Below are 22,781 nucleotides of genomic sequence, written 5' to 3'. Positions count from 1 at the left end.
ACATACATCGGTTATAATCACATGTTCTTCTTAAATACCACCCTAAGGATAAATACCACAACTTTTCTATTAAGTACCTTGCAATGAATTTTTCTTCTGTTTGGAGCCTACGTTACCCGCTAACACTACTTTAACAATAGGTATTTCTATGAGGATCTACCAGGTTTTTTCCCGAAAATGAATGGACCTTGAATATAACACATGTATTTGGATTTCTATGATTTCAATTCCAAGTTCATTCAAATGAACTGATACAGACCATTTGAACCGCAATTCACGCTCTGGTGCTGGAATTGCGATGCTCATTTTTGTATGAACTTACCTAAGGCTGCAGCGGTGCAATGAGCAACCATGAATCCCGAGTTTATTCCTCCATCTTTAACCAAGAAAGCTGGTAGTTCACTGTAAGCTAGTACAGAAAATTGTGATAATACGTAAGATGCGGAAGAATAACGTATCACCAATATGAATATCTACTACAGAAATTTATATTTTTGATTACAACATTGATTTGATGGTAATAGCGTCGCTTAACGTATACATTACCTGGATTTACAAGTCTTTCTATTCGTCTCTCGCTAATGCTAGCTAACTCACTTATCCCTATAGCTAGATAATCCAATACCTTCAATAGACAATGTTATTATGCACTCAAACGGTAAGATAAGATTGGAATGAATAACCCTGAAAAACCATTTACCTTGGCAGGGTATTCACCGTGGAAGTTCCCAGCAGATATAATCTCTTTTCTATCAGCAAACACCATCTATATACATAACAGTACCGGATTAAGGTGTAAAATGTGAATGCATTTTGTACGCTGACTTTCCTGATAACTCAATCTGCTGTACGCGCAATTCTGAGGATTAGGGCAGTATAATTTGAGTGGCTTGAAATGTGGGTTAGACAGAATATACGTAGCATAACATAATTACCTATGACTGATTACATCTACATAAAATTGTTGTGAAATAAATTGCGCATGGGCAAAGTGTGGTTTACCTTGAAAACTGGAGCCTATTTGGCAAGGGCATTGCTTACGAAAAATCGTTTTAATTCGTGAATTCAAAGTTATTATTTTATTTTATCTTTGTGAAATAATTATTTTGTAGTCAAACAAGGACAAAAATACATCTGTTTCAGGTGCAGGTCCAAAATTTCGTAGGGTACAGGTAGACAGGAAAACTATTTTATATTTGGAATAAAATATTTTTCACAAAATTTTTCCAATGTATGGCCGCGGAAGCTACGAAACATACCAGTACCGTAATAAAAATTACGGCGTATGTAAGTAGATCGTTTTGAATCCTGGATTTTACCACTAAAATATTCAGACCTCGACCTAGTACCTATAGTTTGCTGCTAAGTATTTTCAGGTCACAAGAAATTACAATTTATTACAAATTCTATCAAACAGAAAACACAGCGCTCATCTTCTGCTGATGAAATGTCAAACGTGCGCGCCCCAGCAAGCAGCGTTACAGTATCACTATAGCAGTGTATACTGTAGAAGCACGAGCGACCGCGTGTATGTGCGTGCAACAGTAGGCTAAATGATAAGCACTCAGCGCGCACGTGGAGGCCGTGTGAATGTTCGCTTATACTTCAATGTCAATCAAAACAATCACCGGGTATTAAAATGAAACAATACCTATGGCGAATGTGTGAAATAATTATATTCTTACAAGTAATGAGCATATGTAATTCGTACAGGCACCTAGTCAAATGAAACGTTCGCCATTTTGGCTTTCCCATAATTATTGAAGTATCACCGGAATTCCCCGTATACCCCAAAAAGAGCCAATCACATTCGTTCTTAGAGACGACGCCCCCAATCGAGGTCATTGCAATTTTATACGCAGAGCTAAGAATTTTCCCGCCAAAACAGTTTTTCGTAGAATTTTAACAAAGTTGACCATGTCATCGACGGATGTTCCCCATGTCTTGGATCGCATCGATAATACGTCGTTTAGGCCGAGAACCAATGAAACAAATGCTCACATAAAAAACTTACCATAAGCGATGTACATAAGTATGTAGCGATACATAATTGGCTCAATGCCAACTTCAATATTGCTAACAAAGGAAAACCAAAAATCAGTTGTGATAGATATATAAATTTCTACTATCCTGGTATCTTAACTTTGGTTAGTTTTTGCATTCACTAGCTATTGTCAATGTCTCCCTACCTGCAGGATACTACATTACCCCCAAATACAAATCCAGCATTATGTAGCTACGAACTAGTAGTCATGGACTACATATGAAGAGAAGATGCTATACCAATACCCTTACGTAACAAAGACTACGCCACCAATGTCGGAAAATTGAAGACGAATTTAATTTTGTCATGGAATGTGAACGTTTCTCCCACTTAACCAACCAATCCTTGACAATCTACTACTTTTCCATCCACAATCAAAGTCTCCGAATAAATCTGAAGGTTTTGATAATTTATAATCGTGCAAGTATTTGTCTTAAGTCTATGTAATAACTTTTGCTTAAATTTGTTTATTACCAATGTATAATCATTCAGGTGTTTGTAGTAAGCGTACATAAAAGCTTATCGTGTTTTTTTCTACCTAAATTTGTCTATTACTATTGTTTACCTATTAATTATACTTTATTTTTATACTCTGTACGACTCAATCCGTATGGATCTTAAATACAACAAAGAGTCATTTGAATTGAATTGAATTAATTCCAAATCATTCGTCTATTGCAAAAATTTCCGTAATACGATTGGAACATTTTTTATCTGTAAGGTCCTGAATCTATTATTTTTTTCAATAGAGGTTTCACATAGTGTCTATTTTACGATCTGAAAATTACTTATACAGTAATTTCAAAATCATTTTTTCTTGTGGTGAAATAATCAAAAATATGCCACAACCGAAGCATTTTATTTCTAACTAGCAGGTCGATGGATTCGAGTTTGTCTCTGGTTACATTTGTAAATGCCCCATTTGTTTAGGTACACTACAGACCGCGTCGGTACCGTGCCACTTGCTGGTTTATTCGCGGGTGTAATTCTGTTCATCGAAGGTAATATTTTTATGGATATGATTGTCGTCGATCCTAAAAAAAATCTCTCAAACATGGAAAATCGCTCCGCACACAAGAATATGCCTAGCCCCGGAATTTTTTTCTTGGTTTTTCGGGATATTTTAATCATTTGCTTCAATCAATCAATTTATAATAGATTAGCCCATTAAGTCGAAGTCATTTAATTTGAAAATTGATTCACTTCTAAAACCAAATGATGACCAGTTTATGGGATACATTTATATAGATATCAGACTAGAAAACCATTTATCGCTTTTCAGACTCGCTATACTAAACTAAAAGTATACAGCCTACCACTATCTTGCTATTCAAGAAAAAAATTACCCAAAACAATCAGAAATACGTAGTCACTTAAGAAGACAAAATTGTCGATTTATCCAGAGTATCCCTGCCGGATTAGGCTAGGCAATATAAGATCTGTACAATTCAGAGACCAGATACAAAGAAAAGTGCCCTCGTGGATCATCTTCCAGCCGGGCATCTTGATCTTTACTAGCGTTTTCTATTTTATTTAATTATAATATAATAAATTTTAAATTTCCATGGAAACTATATGTGTTCTTTTTGTGTGACGAGGCTGACCCAAAGATGTGTCCAGAATTGTTATATATTGCATGCCACTAATTATGCCGAGATCGTTACATACCCGTTCCAAAGGTGTGCCAAAAAACGGACAAAATATCGTCCAAAAACGTGCTGTATAGGCGTACTAAAAGTGTACCGAATTTTTACAGTGTGTAAATGTATGAGCAGTTCCGTCAGAGACGATCAACCAAAAAGCCAATGCCAAGTAAGAAATGCACATCACCACGAGAATGAGAAGAGTCTAGAAGGACCCTCATGCAGTCGATGCAGGACAAAAAAAGCAAATGTTGAAACGTGAACAAGGAGCGGTAAGGTATTTCATTCTGAAATATTCTGAAATTACGTGCAGTCTTAATTTAGTGCAAGACTGGCGAGATTTCGGAAGTGAAATCCAAGCCACACTACGAGGCCATGTTACTGGATTCTCCCATCGGTGCTGCGTATACGTGGTTAAATTGATGACTGCAATAGTAATAATTATCACCATGCATCTTCAAACAATCAAGTAGGGTCCGGTATTCCATGCATAATAGCTTTCCCGAATGTATTTTAGCTCATGTTTAGCGATTTCTTGACCCCTCGCGATTAATTGCCGATGACATTACACGCGAAAACCTGATGCTGAAATGGGGTTTTCAAGATTATCGTCTATTTGTGTAAGTGGTGTGCTGTATTTTAATATCATGTACATGTGTATCATTTCATAGCAATCCCTTAATCATTTAAATAGATATAGCTGGAAATGAGTTTGAAGCATTTTGTAGGTGGCACTTTTGGAGATACATATTTGACCCCTTGGAGCCCAAATGGTTATTTGCGAACTAGGGCACCACCGGCTTCTTTTTAACTTCTTGCTGTTAATGCCAACTTGTGTGCTCAGGTAAAAACTCGATGAAAATAGTATACATACAAGTAGCTTATCCTGACTCGTGGACAATCCCAACTAGAATAAAAAGATACAGGATTATCCGTAGCGCTATTCATTTCTGTTGTTATAATTCCTCTGGCAAACTCGATTGTATCATTCACAATACCGTGAACCTAAAAATAGATAGGAAAGATTAAATTTGAGTCCCGTGGCTACCTGACAACAAGATTTAAGGATTTATGGCGTATTCCTGAAGTGCTTATCACTAATACCTGTGGACAGCACCGTATTGTATAAGCATCTTGTACTCTATTACAAAAACGATGGCTATTTGCAATTTCAGACGGATGAGTTTCCGAGTGTAAAATTGACCTAAATCTACGCGCGACTTCCTTTTGTCCCTTGTGGGGCCGAACATTTTGGATATCTGTAATAGTATTCAAAGCATCGTTTTATTTGACTTGGTACATTTTGCTGATATATGATATCGGTGACAGGAAAGTTTACCCGTATCGAATGCTTTTGTAGTTCCTTTCAGTACGTCTAGCGTTATTGCAGCGACAATATCACTTTGTCTTGCGATCGAAGATGAACGTTCAACAGCTTCAATTATAGACGAGAAAATATATATTCAATATTTTATTGTGTATCAATTATCATATCAAAAAAAATTATTTGATAATACCTTCAGCTCCCATTGATGTGATCAGTTGCGTCCCGTTGATCAATGCTAGACCTTCTTTAGCTCTTAATTTTATTGGATGTAAATTGTGTGCTTCTAATACCTATAAAACTTAAGCAAGTTTACATTCCATTTCCTTTCAATAAGCTATTACTCGAGGAAAGCCAGACCTACGCATACAACTTTTCTCCGTCTCAACAACAGCTCCCTTGTAAAATACATGTTTATTTTGCTCTACTACGTCCTTGGGATATACTTACATAGCGAGCCTCTCCCCAACCACTTTCAGGGCTCCACATCTTTCCTTCGCCCATCATTCCTAATGCCAAATGTGACAACGGGGCTAAATCTCCACTGGCTCCCACTGTTCCTTTCTCGGGTATCCATGGTAAACATGACGCTAACAAGCAAAAAAATGTTCAAATAACTTAATACGGAATTTTGAGTTGATTGTTTTAGGGCTTATTCCAAAAAAGGTTGTTTAAAAATATTGTCGGAAACTTTCCCTGGTCAAATCATAGGTTAGATTTGTTAATGCCTCAGAGAAGAAACTTAGAACAAAACATAGTACAAAAGGTCCATATCGCAAATCCTAAACGATTTGGGAAAAGGAACAAGAGACTTAGGGCAGACTCAGGGTAGCTCAAGCTGTTGTTAAGTTAAAACTATTTAAATATCTATAACATTACGATTTTGTGATTATCATATATTTCAATTATTTTCTTTGATATCATCAATAATTATTTTTTATTTAAATCATAATATTCTAAAGATTTTTTGATGAAAACAATTATTTCTTCTACAATATAAGTGTATTTATCTATCGTTGTTTCATTATCAAATGATCTACTTTTAGAAAATATGATAACATTATCGAGTTTAACTTTTGGCTGTTTTTCTTTTGAAATCAAATCCAATACAAATACTCGGTCCTACAGTAATATTCATATTTATATTATGAAAAATGTTTTACATCTTGTAACTAATTCATAAATTACAGGAAAATCATTTAAATTAATTAAGTATCCATTTCGATTTCTTATTTCTAACCTGAAATTATTACAAGGTTTATAATCACATTCTGATTATTGATATATAATTTGTGTTCCAAATTCTTTAACATTTTTAATGGTAGAATAGTTAATATACAAGGAAATGCTATCAATTCATATGTTTTTGGGGCTATTTAATTGCAATAATTATAGAAATGTTTAAGATTAGTAAATTTGGTGTAGCACTTATATTAGCAAAAATTGTATGTAGAATTATTCCCAAAATTTTGGCTAAAGGTTTTTTTTTTACCATAAATGTATTTGATCATCATAAGCTAACTTTATCCAAATTATATTAGTAGTATCACTTTTAATAGATTTAATTCCGAATCCGACAGCACCACCCATTTTTAACTGAGCTTTTCTATTAATTTCTTGCGTTTATGTTTCTAAATTATATAATCCTGATTTTAGAAATATGTGATTCTATTTATCAAGTTCCCAAAAAGAAATCAAATAAAATCCATTTTAAGAGTTTTATTCCATATACGATGAAAAGAATTAGAAGTTACATTCACTAATTGTATATCGTCACAATTCTTAAACTCTCTGTTTGTATTGTTTGTCTAATTGTATTATTAGATGATGAGATTTTTATTATCTTTGATTTGAAAGTTCCCTAGAATCGATATATAATCTATATTCTTTTAATTCTACCATTTATTTATTTCACATATTTTTCATTCAAAATCTATAATATGATGCCCTTTTTCATCTTTTCCTGGTGTTTGCGATTGAATCCTTTTTGTCTTTATGTGTGGTGTTAAATATTTTTGTCTTTGTTTATTGTGTATGTTTATTTCAGCGTGTCTAATGTTTCAATGTATATAGATTTGATGTGGATTTGGATTTCATGTTGTATAGGTTGTATCAGAAATGCACAAGAGGATTATTTTTTGTATTCATTAAATCAATTTAATTTGGAACTAGCTATTTCGGTTCTTAACCACTATTACACGTTCACAGTTCCCAGCTGTATATTGTTCTCCTCTAGGATTTTCTCTGGGCATTCGCCCAAGGGATTTCATAGAGTCGCAGCTAGTCTACAAAGTTGTAAGTCAAATGTCATTATATTTACGCAGTATCAAATTGGTTTTCCAGATTCACTTGATTCCGTTAGCAAATTATTCAATACATATACGCTTTGTATTTTGTAGTTAACGTTACGCAGTGTCCTATGTGCTATATGTTATATGGTGTGTTGTGCAATCCGCTAATAAATGTAACAGTTAAATCGATGACATGCTTTCTGATCCTGGTTGACTACTGTCGCCTCTGTTATGCGACACCTTGATAAATTGAATAAAATATACCTGATTTTAAATTATCAATATCTTTGATAATCTGTTAAATCTATCTGATAAATATGTAAACAAGTTATATTTATTTGTTAAACCTTCATATTCTAAATGTGCTACAAATATATTTCCATATTCAGTTGGAATTATTTCAATACCTGTGAATAAATACATTTCATCTAGTATTAATTAGTTCTTACATTCATAATCTACTTTTAGCAACAGTAATCTTTTATCCTTTTGATAAAGTTTATATCATTTTGATTGTTTGTTATTGCTCTCCATTTATTAAACATATTTTCTATTAAAATTGAATCATTCTATTATACCAAATTATATCTATATTCGTAATTACATTATTTTTTAATTTTTGTAATATTTATTTGTAATATAATAATTAGAAATGTTACATTATTATATATATTAGAATTAATATATTGTAGAATCAAAATATGATATTATATAAATTAATTGTATGATTACGTTTCTAGATTTAAGGGAGAGAGGTTGAGCGGACCTCGACCTCACAACCTTTGATCTGAAACATTACTACCGAACTTAAAACTCTATTCAAGCTAACTGTGACCGGAGGACACAGTATGCATTCTTTGTGTGGATACAAACTGTGTCGTCCGTTCACAGTGGGTTAACGTGTACCCCATGTACTATCTAAATGCCTATGAATGAAGCTTATACTGCTTGTATGTATGCCTGGTAATCTTGGCAACCCCAGGCACTGGTTTTTTGCGCCTTATAAAACGTTAGCATTGTGAAACCTAAACAATTCAGCGTCATTTTACAAACGACAACCGTAAATCGATGTGTAAAACGTCACAGGTCTATGTGTACACATACAAGCTATTTGGCAAAATATAGTAGACTTAGATGTAGAATGGCTTCCTGTGATAATATAATGACCTCTATTTGAACGTCGAAATGTTATATTGCATTGAATATCATTAGAAGACGTATTGTAGTAGTACAGGATGTATGATTATATCAGTAGCGGCAGGCATAAATAGAAATGATAAGTAAATCGGATTATTCGGTTGAATGGCGGATGTATACACGATACAGAAGTTTGATATAAAAGTCAGACCCTGACGTGGGGATGCTGGTGGAATGACGAAGCTATCTACGATCTGTGTAGGGCCGGCGTGAATTTCATCAGCGGCTACAAGTGGTCCATATAAAAATGTGTGAATATATGATTTCAATATTCAAATGTTTTAGAAAATATGTTCGATATTAGGGGTATGCAGGTTTCATGAGATTAGCAATGTATAATAGCATAGTTGCATATACGGCTCCGCGTCCTCTGATGGCATGTGTATTAGGTGACAATTCAATTCAATTCTTTATTGATCCTTATTACATTGAAATTCCGGGATAAAATTCCCTAATTCAATAAAGTTACAAATTTTAGAATAAGAAAATTTAACATACAAGACACGCGGGTAATTCATACAGAATAACATAAACAAGTTATTTTGAATGACAATGTCTACTTCAACACCCACATCAAGATAGGATATCGAGTGACAGCCACTAAACCTGGCTAGGCCACAAGATATGCTCAACGTCATGATGAAGCAGACATCAGAAGAGCTCTTTCTTCAATCATTGAGGAAATGAAGTTGGATTGACAATTTTCAATAAAAAAATTAAACCACTACTCAGTACAATCGAAGACCTGTATCATCTACCCAATCGCCAAATCTCATAATCCCCCAAATTTTTTAAAACTTCGATTTCAAATTCGCAATTCCACATTAGATTATCCCAGAAATTCTACATTTTTTTGCAGGCGTCAAATAATTTAATTTTCTGGTTGTTGACTTCGCTGGCAGATGTATAAATAAATTCGATACAGGTCACGACGATCGTTATCGATAAATTGAGGTCAGCTTGTATAATCAAAAGTAGGGCAAAATTGAATGCTTTATAAATAGACCAGGCAGCTAGTTTGCTCTATGCTATTCAGTAGATACTACGAAGATATATAGATTATAAAATTTAAAGCTGCTAATGGCCCCGGTCTAAGGTACAAAATTATTTTTTGACATTTGGGGGGCCCTTACGACCCCCATAATTTCAAGATCATCAGGAACCACCGGAAACATCCTATTTCATTGTAGGGAAGCGTATTAGACCGTCTAGAAGTCTGAGAACTGGATATTTTTTGAAAACATTTTTGTTTCGTAATAAACTCTGCCAAATCTAGCGGTTCGAAATTAAAATCAGCTTGAAATGAGTTTCAAGTATGAATGGTATTTTTCGCAGATCGAAGGTGTACGGTAAAAAAGTCGAGTGTTCAATGCGCAAAATTTCTGCAGCTGTCAATCAGATGTCTTTAAAGATCTAAATGATATTTTAAGGAAGTATGGGGCAAAGGTTTCAGGCCGAAAAAAGGATCAGATTCAGAGGTAAGAGTCGTTGTTCCAGACTTTTTAAGTGCCATACGTTTCAACGTGTTTGCTGGGCTCCACTTGTCGGTATTTGGCCATTCTCAGTAACGTGTACCATGTCAACCATAAGTCCCAAAACGTTTAAATAACGTGAGGAGTGCTACCTTTTCGACACTATATAATAGGCTATTCAGGTAGGCCTTTTATCGGGGACTAGAGCCAGGTAAATTGATAAGGCTTAGGTTCATTTTACAAATAGTGAATAACCGTGTAAAGTTGATGGTTCACACAAACACCTTTCGAAGAAAAATGTCTGGAGTACTGCCGCAGGGCGTTTTGACGCATCGACGATGACCATGGTTTTGGAAACTGTTGAATGTCTATCGAACGTCTGGAGGGGATGTCTATGTGGAGGGATGTCTACAGACAGCAGGTTGATAACAACAAAGAAGCTTGTGTAATACATTCTTGAAAGGGTTTTATTGGCTGCATTGAAGACCAAAAATGCGCCAACCGACCTGAATGTTAAATATATTCTACCCACTAGTATGTAACATGATTAATGATTTTAACATTATGCATCATGCAGATAATGATTTGCCTATATGCTCAGTAATTATGCCCTCTCATTTGATAGCGCCCCCCCCCCACCATTGAGATAATGGGGACATAGACATGTGTTTAACGATCTATAGCGTACCACTTGTCGTTGCAATTGATATTTAGATATGTGGAAATAAGTTAAATTCCTATATTTAAGTCATATTATCGGGCGCCGTAACTGGATAGAAGTCGCACGCACGCACGCAGACACACACGTAGAATGTAGGCTACGTAAGTTATAAAGTATGTCGTAACATCGTCTTGCTTTTTCATGAGGTCCAGCACTACAGAAAAGGGATTGCTGTGATTAAGCCACGGTGGTTAGAGGGATCTTTGAACATATGAAAAATTTTATCATGTTCATTTTTTCCCACGTAAGACATTCAAATATTTCAACTCTTGGGGGATCTGATTAAAGAAATAGTCGCAAAGCGTTCAAATGATCGCAAATGCGATCGGCCGCCCCCTTCGTTCAGTTTTGTATTCACACCCGCACGCACGCACCTCATTATGCTGCCTGTATGCATTCAAACATCCGGATTTCAAGCAAATTAATTTGTCCAACAAATGGCCATCTAGAAGTATACTTAACACATACTGTCCATGCATGTCTCTGTAACCGAAGGTAGAGACTAAAACACGGTTCAGGACTCGGCAGCAGACACCGGCGCGGAAAAAATTTCAAAACATGTTTTGTCGGTACCTAGCACGATTTCAGCGTTTTTCGGGAATTCCCTGAAATTTCGGCGTTTTCGGAAATTCCCTGAAATTTCAGCATTTGTATTTCAGCGTTTCAGCGTTTCAGTGCTTCAGCTTTTTCAGCGAAGTTCAGGAACCGCTCAACATGAAAGAGGAAGGACCACGCACGTATAGTAAGCTACCGTCGGGCACACAACCGCTGGTCCGCGCACTGCGGGACAAGGAGTCTACAAAAAGTCGGTTTCTTTTCAATTACTGAAGATACTTAAAGTTAGAAATCGTTGAGTGTCCGTAGACCGGCCCCTGAATACAGACATTCCATGAATTGATTATGATAATTTCTATTGAGTCCCAGCCTCTGACATTTATTCCGATGATTACATAATCTGATTGGTGGTGGAAAGGCCACTAATACTTTTTTGTGAAAATAGGATCTTACGTGAATTACTACTGTAACAGTACCTGCTATATTGATTTACGTACTTCAAACTATACACCATCTTCCCACGGCAGGGATTCGAACCTGATGGAATCGCTACACTCAGCCATGGCAAGAACCCCTTCGACAGTAGACCAGGCGCGCAGGTATATGTGCAGCTCGGTCTAGTGTGGCAGGGTTTCGTACCGTGGCACTCTCGATGCTACAGGTTCGAATCTTGCCGGGGAGGATGACTTTACGCACCCAATATAGCCAATTCGTGACCAAAATGTGCGTATGCATTCAGGAAAATAGCTCGCAAACAGGATATTCGCAAGTAGGTAATTCTATGGCATGCTTGTAGGATGGTTTTGAGTTACCATTACTAATATTGCGTAATATCTTTTGCAACTTAACCAAAAGCTAAGACTCTTTCCATTACAGGAAGCAAGTATGACATCTTAACCCCTTGACCTCAGGAATCGTTGGATTCGTTACCATCGACCAAAAACCAGTCGGGTCATCACAGCGCTTGTAACACGACTTTAGGCGACACGGAATTGCCTGTTAAATGGACCAATCAGAGAACATTTAGCGAACAAGGAAGTGTTTCGCAAGTTGATATCTGATGTCATGCGCGAAATCACCAGCAATGAAATCACGCGTCGTGAGGCCAGGGGGGGGGAGGGGCTGGTGGAAGTGCGTTCGGAAGTGATACCGGACTCCTGGAGCGAAAGTCTATAGAAATAACATAAGAACAATATATGGGTTGACTCGTATCCGAGGATACGGGCAGGTAATTGATGGATGTAATACATACCGTTAAAAGCATCGATATATTGTAATAGTGTCTCTAATGAAATTCCACTGTGCCCTTTAGCTAACACATTAATCCTCAACGCTAATAACATGCGTGTCTTCTGCGGATCAAGAGGTTGCCCAACTCCTGATGCATGAGATCTAATCAAATTTTCTTGTAACTCTCTGGAACAAAATCACACACAATCCATCGCAGAAGAGTACATATGCAATATATTTCGATACAAAATGGTGCCAACACATTTTATGCGCCCAATTTTAAGTAAGTATAACTCACTCTATTCTTTCAGGGGGAATAGTTATTCGTGCGAATTTACCAAATCCAGTTGTAATTCCATAAACAGCTAAAAGGATGTTTCATGAGATAATTTGAAGCAATTATTCACAATCCAGATCTACGTGTAATGTTATCATCACAAAATAAGCTTACTTTTATTTTCTCTGACTATGTCATCTACTAACTGTCTGGCCTTGGTTACTTTATTCTGTGACTCAGAAGTTAGCTGAAATAAATGTAAGAATTCGTACAGTACCATTTTACCCCAAAAGCTGAGGACACGCACGCCTACATGTATTCAAACCTACCTTTATTTTATATAAACCTTTTCCAAGGTTAACCAAATCTTCGGGGGTTAAACTGCATCCATCCAGTGCTATTGCCTGAAATATTTTGAAGATCTTGAAAATTGTTTTGCTTACCGTATTTAAGTTATATCATATCTACGGGGTTTTACAAATCTTACATCGGAAGGAGGTTTTGATTTATTTGGTCTGCTGCAAGTTAAGAATTTCTTACATATTGCTGAATAGGCTGACTGATATTGAGTGTTCTCCAAAGAAACTCATCGGATTATCTTGACTTCTATAACGGAAATTTTTCTCGGAATAATCCAAAATCATTTACCGTGTTGACAATTTCGACTTTCTCTCGTGACGTCTTCCTCAGAACTGCGTAAAGTTTGTCACCACCAGATGGTAATTCATGACGACTGGAGAAACTAACTATGAAGTTAGCTGCATCAGACGTTGGATGGCGTGTCGTTGTTCACCAACACACGACAATCCGCCACCACGTATTTTAGATTCAACGATCATATCTATCAACAGAAATTTGGTACTGTAATGGAAATCCCAATATCTCTCATCGCACCGAATCTATATAAAGAGTTTATAGAGTTTATTGAGCAAACGGCCATTGATAGTGCACCAGACTGCATTAATCTACCGTTTTGGAAGGAATATATCAATCATGGCGTTGACCAGGAAACTAGAAGAACTAGATAGCCATCTGAAAAAGTCTGGTCCCGTCGAGACTTTAACGGCAAGATTCCGTTCTTTGATGTGTCCATAATACGCTAACCGGATGAGTCGCTGAGACGCATGTTTATAAACCAAGACACACAGTGACCAATACTTGAATTTCTCGTCACATCACCCATTGAAACTTGGCTTGGATCGAGGACCCTACTAGATCGAGCTGACAATATCGTGAGAAATGAAGAAGATAAATGTGCTGAAGAAACCACCATTAGCGATGCACTGACTGCGTACAGATACCCGAAATGGACCTTTAGATACACGAAGAAAATCAAAAGGAAAAGAGATGCACCGGAAAACAAATCCGAATAGGAATATAAGCCAAATGCTCATCCCATTTATTACAGGTCTGAGAATTTTGTTTTCCCCGATTGCTGCGAAGTCGTGGAGAAGGCACTAGTTTCCAATCGCACACGACATTACGTAACATTCTGTACTCAGCTTTATAGACCGGTATTAACTTCTAACCCAGGGGCTAACTTTATTGAAATGAATTGAGCAAGCCCCGGGTTAAAGTAAATATCAGCCTATGAGACATGTTTACAGTGGAGAAACCAGTTCGGGATCCGCCTGAATGAACATAAAAGGGACGTGGACAAATCTGACGTCATTACAGTGCGCTCCGATTCTCCACCCGGAGCATCTTACACAGTTTGCCTTTTGCGGATCACGTTTTGGAAACTGTGTGCCAGATTGGCAAGGCATGAATAATGCTGGATGGTCAGAGGGCCCACCAGAGCAGCCAACTGCGCAAGTTCTGCGCAAGACGACCTTAGAGAACGTCGAAACTGTCAACACGGAAAATGATTTTGGATTACTTCAAGAACAATCGCCAATATTCATATTAGATATATAGTGGTCGATAAAGGGATACACTTGCTCTGGGATGAATTTCACTTCAGCTGGACCAGTAACTGGGTTCGACTTATCACTTTCAAGTACTGTAAAATATTGATGATAAACGCATTTCAGCATAAATATATTGAATAACGATTCATTAGGAAGGGGTTATTCCCGTCTCTCCCCAATAAGGAAAAAGATTAATGCAGGCAGTTTTGGGGGCTTTATGATCAATAACATTGGTTCCTATATTTGCTACATTGATTTCAAAATAAAATAAAAATCAAAAAATTAATTGAGATATCTGTTTCATTACTCGTGATATATCGGGGAATCTCTGCAATTAAATTTGAAAATTTTCAAAATTATAACAAAATGAGCAAATTGCAATATTTCATGATATTTGCTAACAGTATAAATGCAAACGTATAGGATTCGTGTGATATGTAATACGTATCGTAGCGAATGATCGATGAGAAAAGTCAGTTTCCGCAAGAAAACCATGCACCTGATTAAGTGTCCCCATGATGTGTACAAAGATGTAAAGAGCACCGCGAATATTGGCAATCATACATCAGGCTCATATAACGGAACTATAATCAAACCTGGATGATTGATTATATTAAACCGATGGTCTGCAATTACCCATATCTTAAAATTGGATTCTAATCGTGCGATGGAAATTAGGGCATGTTTTATTGATTAAAGGTAGAAAATTGTGTGATTATGACTGCAATATGGCAAACGTATAGGATTCGTGTGATATGTAATACATATCGTAGCGAATGATCGATGAGAAAAGTCAGTTTCCGTAAGAAAACCATGCACCTGATTAAGTGTCCCCATTATGTGTACAAAGATGTAAAGAGCACCGCGAATATTGGCAATCATACATCAGGCTCATATAACGGAACTATAATCAAACCTAATCAAAATTAAATAAAAACGACTTGTAAACAGAAATCAGGTTCCGCTACCGAACTCACAGGATGATTGATTATATTAAACCGATGGTCCGCAATTACCCATATCTTAAAATTGGATTCTAATCGTGCGATGGAAATTAGGGCATGTTTCATTGATTAAAGGTAGAAAAACTGTGTGATTATGACTGCAATATGGTACTTTGGTAACTTTGAATAATGGTCTTAACAATACATGTACACAAAAACGAAAAATATACTTAGTTCTGCTCAATTGATTATACCTGCAATCAAATTACTACAGAACTGTGGTCGGTCCTAACGATGAGTCTGAACTGTTATTTCTGAAAATTATATTACTGAGACATTCAGGTAGGTTTTTTCCTTCAACATAAACTTCCCAGTAAACACGCGACCTGAAATCAATGTTGATTCAATGTTCATGTTGAGATATCAACGTTGATTCCATGACACCAGCTCTATTTCAATGTTTATTCCATATTTTATTATGATATTTGAGATAACGATGATGAATCAATGTCCCAATTTGCAACCGTTGCCACTTTGATCAAAATTCAACCTAGATTAAACATTGCTTTTTAAATGTCGATTCAATGTAATTCAAAATTTGTTTATTTTCTACATATAAATAGTTTATGTTGTTTATTTTCGTGTCTACTTTACCGTGCGAGTATTTTGTGTGTATAATATTTGCTAGAAAATAGCATGCTGGTAGTTTTTTTGAAAAGCTTAAGCAGGATTCGAACCCATCTAGAACATGCCGTCTTCGAGGTGAAACTGAGAGATCTGAATTATACCACACCTTGCAATAAGCTGATCATCCAATATGGCGTCTAACAGCGACGTTTCTTGCTCATCAAGGACAGTAAGTTAATCCACCGCCATCCCGGCGTTCAAGAATTAATATTAATACACAGTTTTTATAAATGATTGGGAGATTAACGTTCGAGCCTATTTTGAGTTTCCTCAACTCTAGGGCCTATGCCGTTCAGCAGTGCATGCCATCCCATGCGGATTTATTTATATTTGCCACGCCAAAATTAAAAAGGCGGCGCTAGTAATGCGGTTTCCGGTGTTTAGTAACCCCACATGAATTTTTTTATTTCATCGTAAGATTTAGGCCTATCAAGGTTTAAGTAAATCAAAATTTTTGATAATTTTTTCAATATCAATTAAAATCTATTTTATTGAATTTGAATTATAAACGCGAATCAAAAATTATAGGCCTACTGAAAATTATAGGCCTAATAATTGACAATTGTCACGCTGTGTACCCGCACGTGACCGTAGGCCTACTATTCAATTCAGTTTGTTATGAGTAGGCTATATGATTCATTCTGGGCATGCTTTGACTTAAAAAATTACTAGAAGCCTGAAGTCCAAAGCTGCGCCAACACTAACCGTCCTGGATTCGCCGGTACAATGACGGATTCATTTGTCACAGACATTTACTGGTTGTCCCGGTTACCCCTTCATAAACATCCCGTTGATATTTTTGTTTACCTATTCTGGGTTTTAAAACTTTGTGGTTTCGTAATGTTCTACCGGTATTTCATCATCGTCCCATGCAGAGCGACTCCTTATCTGCCCATGTCACTCAGTCCCAGATTTCTTTCAGGTTTATGGGTAATTTTCACTATATCTGCACAATTTAAAATCCTTGTTGTAATTCTTTTTATGCATTAAATGTTTTTGAATATGAAAACACTCGTGCAGTTGAGTAATTTCCAACAATCAATAATTTGTACCATGCTCTCGTCTATGCGTATCATTGCAACATAGTTAGGGTTGTTGAAGTGTTTGAATCGCGGCCCGTGCAGCGTCCCCAGTTTTCATAAAATCTTGTTATTTTCAAACACGCCATTTTACCGAAAAGACGGGTTTTGAAAACCTTGCAATTAAAGAAGGGTTTGAACCCGCGTTCGAACCGAGCTCTGCGATTTTATTGTGTGTAGATGGTGGAACCCGCGTTCAAACACGGCTTTGCATGTGAAGCGTGTGAACTGTATGTGGGATGCCGTTATCAAAATAAACAATGTCTATTATTATACACTCTAATGGAGGTGTAAGATATCTCGTGTGTAGACGCTACAGCATTCAAACACGGATTATAAGCAGAACCCCGGTCCGAGGAAACCCGCATTCAAACACAGGTTTACGCGCTAGTAGGCTATAGACAAGGCTTATGTTTCAGACTAATTTTGCACTGATAACTGTAGAATTAGGGGGTATGGAAGTGAATTAACACCAACCTTCCCCGATTTAAGTCTACAGCCACACTGAAGTACACCATTCTGCAAAATTGACAGTCTGGAAGTCAATATGTCCTTGATTAGACGCAATTATCAGTGTCTTAGATATGATAATCAATCATACAATAAAGCTCGAAAGATATAATCCCTCTCGTTGGGATTAGATCTTTCAGTCCTTATTATAGGATTATCAATCATATCAAATCAATGTAAAGAATTTACTTTCTTGTTCTTAATTTTCTTACAGTAATCCTGATTCAATGGCCTCAGGACGCCAAAGACGCTGGCGATTTGTTGACAGACAGCTTGAGAACTTATTATCTCATAGTGAGGGGGAGTTACAGTTATCATCAATTGATTCTGATACTGAGGAATACTCTGATCATGAAATAGAGTTTAATGAACCTGATTTGTTAGATCAGAATGTCGTGTTATCTGGTAATGATGAAACTGAACCTCTTTCTAGTGATGGTGTGGATGATACAGCATTCAAACACGGATTATAAGCAGAACCCCGGTCCGAGGAAACCCGCATTCAAACACAGGTTTACGCGCTAGTAGGCTATAGACAAGGCTTATGTTTCAGACTAATTTTGCACTGATAACTGTAGAATTAGGGGGTATGGAAGTGAATTAGCACTGAAAGCCACTGAATTGTTGGCCCATAGTTCTGTGATCAGTCAATATTGTAATCAGACAGTATGTCTTTTATATGATTTTATTTTTACAGGTTTTCAACAATAAATTTTAATTTTAGTTCATATGAATCTTAATACTTTGTATTGATGTCGGAGTAACGTTTGTTTAATGTTGGTGTATGAATGTTGAATCTACATCATGAGGAGATGGTTACCATGTCGACATTGAATCGATGTGCGAATTGATGAATGTTGTAGTAATGTTGGTTGTCACAACTTACTTATACACCCAAAAATCAACTTTAATTCAATATCAGGATTTAACATTTCATTAACATTGTAATAACATTGACATGTTTACTGGGTTATTTTCCTCCTGGATATATTTCGGATTCATTAAATCGTTTCACGAGGATGGAATGTTTTGGCGGAGGTATTTGGCTCGGATTCCCGCGAAAAACAAACTGAAAAATATAGCTACAAAGCAGCGATAATGGGTTTCTGCCTAACTGGTTCAAATGCCGCTCTGGGAAGCGTACAAAGATTTAAATTAATTTGGATTGCAATCGAATGTTAATTAGATTACCAAATTAGAACCATCACTGACGATATGCTGAACAAACTCTTCAAACAACAATCTTTTATTCTAAATCTAATCACTTCATTAATTATTTACCACCGTCATCACTCGCTGACTTAAGAGCTAGGATTGTAACAGCTTTCAAGGAAATACCGAATGAAATGTGTCAAAATTCTCTGAGAACAATGAGACGTCGAGCTCAACTGTGTATTGATAAGAATGGTTACCAAATTGAAGGACGTTCCGGAGCAGCTTAATTAGTCAAGAGGACCAACAATTCTATCAAGGCGAAATCTGTCAGATTATTTAATTCATTTCAATGTCTCAGATTATTCAATTTCAATAAATCATGTCAAATGGCAGCTGGTCATTTATTAATAAACGGAAACAGTGCAATAATCCTTAATTTTATGTTTGTTCGACTCGATTATTAGTACCATTCGAAAACAGGGTAGTGCTCAGCCATACATTTCAACATTTTATCCTCGAGTTAACACCCAGGTCAATCAAACTTACCCTCCACAGTAAATAGGATAATCGGTGTTGTCATATCGCGGAAAGACGGAATCGCGGAATTTTCCAAAAACGCGGAATTTCTTCATTTTTGACTATAAATAGTAAACGGGTTTTCCCACGGGGATACCCACTGTCGGACAGGGCATCGGACCCAGGTTTTCAACACCGGGAATTAGTATTTGATAATTTATTATATCGCCAGTCAACAACTTAACGATACTGTTCCAAATAATGTAGAACCTAGGCAATACGTGCTTTGCGAATTCAGTGATACAGAGTATCGCTGCATTAACTGAAGGAATACAAATCGATGGTACGTAAACGTAGGATTTGTGATGACACCATGGGTCATTCTCCTGGACTCAGTTCCGAGTTAAGATTTGACTCTGGTCTCTGGATTTAAAACATTGGAAATGAATTGATTCTAAGTAACTCAGAGTTAACTCACAACTGTGGAACTGGATCGATGTCAGACGAAAATAAATAGACATTATGTTTATTTAATTCTGGCTTAGGATTGTTCATGCGTGTTGTGTGTCTACATTGTTGTTATAAGCGAATGTGGTTTATCTTTTAGAATTAAATGATATGAAAGATTATAAAATGGTTTCGTTTTTTTTAATGTTTACTTTGTGACTGCTATAACATATATGTTCCTATGCTGATTATTTGGATCAAAAAGATCTTATTGGTACCGGTACTGGACGGCCGTAAAATTGTAATAATTTCAAAGGAATTTGAACCGGTACTTGTTTGGTCGTAGGATTTCATGTTTGCAACCATCTACAACTACGGTCCGACACCGCGAACGTGCTCAATATTTATCTGATAATATTCGTTTCTGAAGTTCTCAAAAAGTCGATGAACTTCGATAACCGAAGTTTGCCTAGTAGAAATAGACATTAGGTGCCTGGTCTCTTTCACCCCACTTGATTCTGACTTCTTCTACAGGTGGCAGCCTGGGCCAACTTCGGTTATCGGAGTTAGTCGACTATAGTCGAACTACATGAAACCGAATGTCCATTAGTCGGAACTATGGTCCGGAAATGGTCGACCACGCAATTGAGCACGGTCGCTACAGTTCGAACCCAGGTTAAAGATGGCCGACACTGTGAAATACGTTGTGACTGAACTATAGTGTGTTCGGTTATTAGTTCCGACCACTAGTCGACTAGCTACGAAAACCGAAGTTGGCCCGGTCAACGGTATCGTAATATAATAATTCCATATAAAATTGCCTGCAAATAATGGGATTCGAACCTAACTCGTTGCATCGATCGGTCCGGTGCCCTGTCCGACAGTGGGTATCCCCGTGGGAAAACCCGTTTACTATTTAAAGTAAAAATGAAGAAATTCCGCGTTTTTGGAAAATTCCGCGATTCCGTCTTTCAGCGATATGACAACTCCGTAGGATAATAGGGGTTCATACCAAAAGTCGAAGGGTCGAGCTCATAAAAAATGAAAAAATAAATTCTCGCTCGCTCGAATTTATTTTTCATTTTTTACTCACTCGCCCCTTCAACCTTTGATATGAACCCCTATTATCCTTTTTACTCTTAAAATATTCATATTTAAAAAGTGTGAGTAAAGTGTTAGCATAATCTAGAAAAATAAGATCAAATATAGATTTCGAATAATAAAAACTCAATTTTCAATATATTCGAGCGTGCGAGAATTTATTTTTTCATTTTTTATGAGCTCGACCCTTCGACCTTTTGGTATGAACCCCTATTATCCTATTTACTCTCCACGAAATTAATTACAATTATAGTTAATGAATAATTAATCGCAAAGCAACGGTAACACATTTTTGAGACACCCTGTATATAAGGGTATATGTGTGTAGACTAGCTCCTACCTCTAAATCAGTTAAAAAAACTGACTGTTGATTAGATGAAAAGCTGAGAGCATTCCACTGCTCGCTATTGTCTACAGACTATTTAGTCCAATGTTAATTTATTACCGCTCAAAATTCTACCTAAGAACGTACTGAAATTTAATAGAGTAGAGCAGTAACACGGTTCACAAAGAGCCGACGGCCGCGGTTAAACCGTAAGGGTTAGCAGGTCTTTAAGGTATTGACAAGACAAATCTGAGCCAAAACTCCATTGGTATCGCCATACTTGCTAGTTTAAAGACTGAATTGAATAGCCTACTCGGTTATATTCGTAAAACCGAACAAATTATAAGCGAACATACGATACCTAGTCGAATGAAATGCTCGCCATTTTTTGTGTTCCACATTGGGTTTTCCCAATGGGCTTTCCAATTACATCAGAAGATCCCGGAATTTCCCGTAAATCCAACAAACAGCATATCACATTCAATGAAGCTCAGGTAACGAGGTCAACTCAGATAAATAGATGCGAGAAAATTTAGGGGGTTTATAAAGTGAGGGCTGTAGGTCGAAAAGTACATCCAGATGAGTCGCACAAAAACGGTATAGTAGTTTAACCCCTTAAGCCACCTTTTTAATGTTTTATTTTGTAGTCAAGGTACCCAGGCTTATTTGGTATCCCTCGGATCGTAATATCATGATTATTCTGAATTTCTTGTTAATATTCGAAAAATAGTTTTTTCTTCTAAATACTTTGATTTTGACTTGAAATCATCATAGTTTCTGTGTTTGCTGCATGGTTACAAGAGCCTGCTCTTAGATGGCATAACAATAACAACCCATTAGCTAGGTTGTTAACTTTGTACAAACATCCTGCAAAAAATAAAATAAGACCCACTTTGGTGTTGATAGTGATTTTGGGCGAGCTGCTGGACAGCTGCCTACCCAGTCGATTATCTCACTGTTTGCCTGCCAAAAAGCTATTTCATTGATTAACTCATTAAGGTGCCAACCTGCCAGGTGTGAGATTTTGGCTGTGTCAAGGGTCAATTTATTGGGTATTTCTCAGAGGGATCAATCATCAGCCTGGGTCCGCCCTCATTATAACAAAATATATAAAATGAGTTACAGACAGGAAGGCAACACATTCTGCTTCCTGATCTGAAAAATAAATGTCGTTTTACGGATATTATATTGGAACTGTTTCTACTTTCATTTTAAGGTAAGAAATTTTGTATTTTTCTTTTAGAGTATTTGAATGTGTATCTAGCTCAAACCTCATAGATCTACATGCCGTATAAGATTAATCAACAATATTCCTATATAGTACACATCTATTATCAATATTACTATATTTTT

At 36.6% G+C, this 22,781-nt stretch overlaps 1 protein-coding gene across 3 annotated transcripts in view; it reads right to left on the bottom strand.

The window, feature by feature from the left end:
- LOC141902904 (histidine ammonia-lyase-like) overlaps positions 1–22,781 on the bottom strand; it is a 93,348-nt gene that overhangs the window by 42,802 nt on the left and 27,765 nt on the right. For all 3 annotated transcript variants that reach the window (XR_012618976.1, XM_074790838.1, XM_074790840.1), the window contains exons 2-15: positions 14,690–14,756; positions 13,242–13,269; positions 13,084–13,158; positions 12,929–13,001; positions 12,776–12,842; positions 12,500–12,663; positions 5,462–5,601; positions 5,205–5,304; positions 5,027–5,122; positions 4,792–4,946; positions 4,612–4,692; positions 701–766; positions 547–625; positions 323–409 (exon numbers count right to left, since the gene is read on the bottom strand). Coding sequence is in view for 2 of the 3 variants with exons in the window: in XM_074790838.1 (XP_074646939.1) it covers positions 323–409; positions 547–625; positions 701–766; positions 4,612–4,692; positions 4,792–4,946; positions 5,027–5,122; positions 5,205–5,304; positions 5,462–5,601; positions 12,500–12,663; positions 12,776–12,842; positions 12,929–13,001; positions 13,084–13,158; positions 13,242–13,269; positions 14,690–14,756 (1,278 nt within the window). In the remaining variant the exon portion in view is untranslated. The remainder of the gene's footprint in view (positions 1–322; positions 410–546; positions 626–700; positions 767–4,611; positions 4,693–4,791; positions 4,947–5,026; positions 5,123–5,204; positions 5,305–5,461; positions 5,602–12,499; positions 12,664–12,775; positions 12,843–12,928; positions 13,002–13,083; positions 13,159–13,241; positions 13,270–14,689; positions 14,757–22,781) is intronic.

This window comes from Tubulanus polymorphus, chromosome 3 (assembly GCF_964204645.1).
Source record: "Tubulanus polymorphus chromosome 3, tnTubPoly1.2, whole genome shotgun sequence".
NCBI lineage: Eukaryota > Metazoa > Nemertea > Palaeonemertea > Tubulaniformes > Tubulanidae > Tubulanus > Tubulanus polymorphus.
Note: the sequence above shows the minus strand (reverse complement) of the source record. Positions and strands in the feature narration are given on the sequence as shown.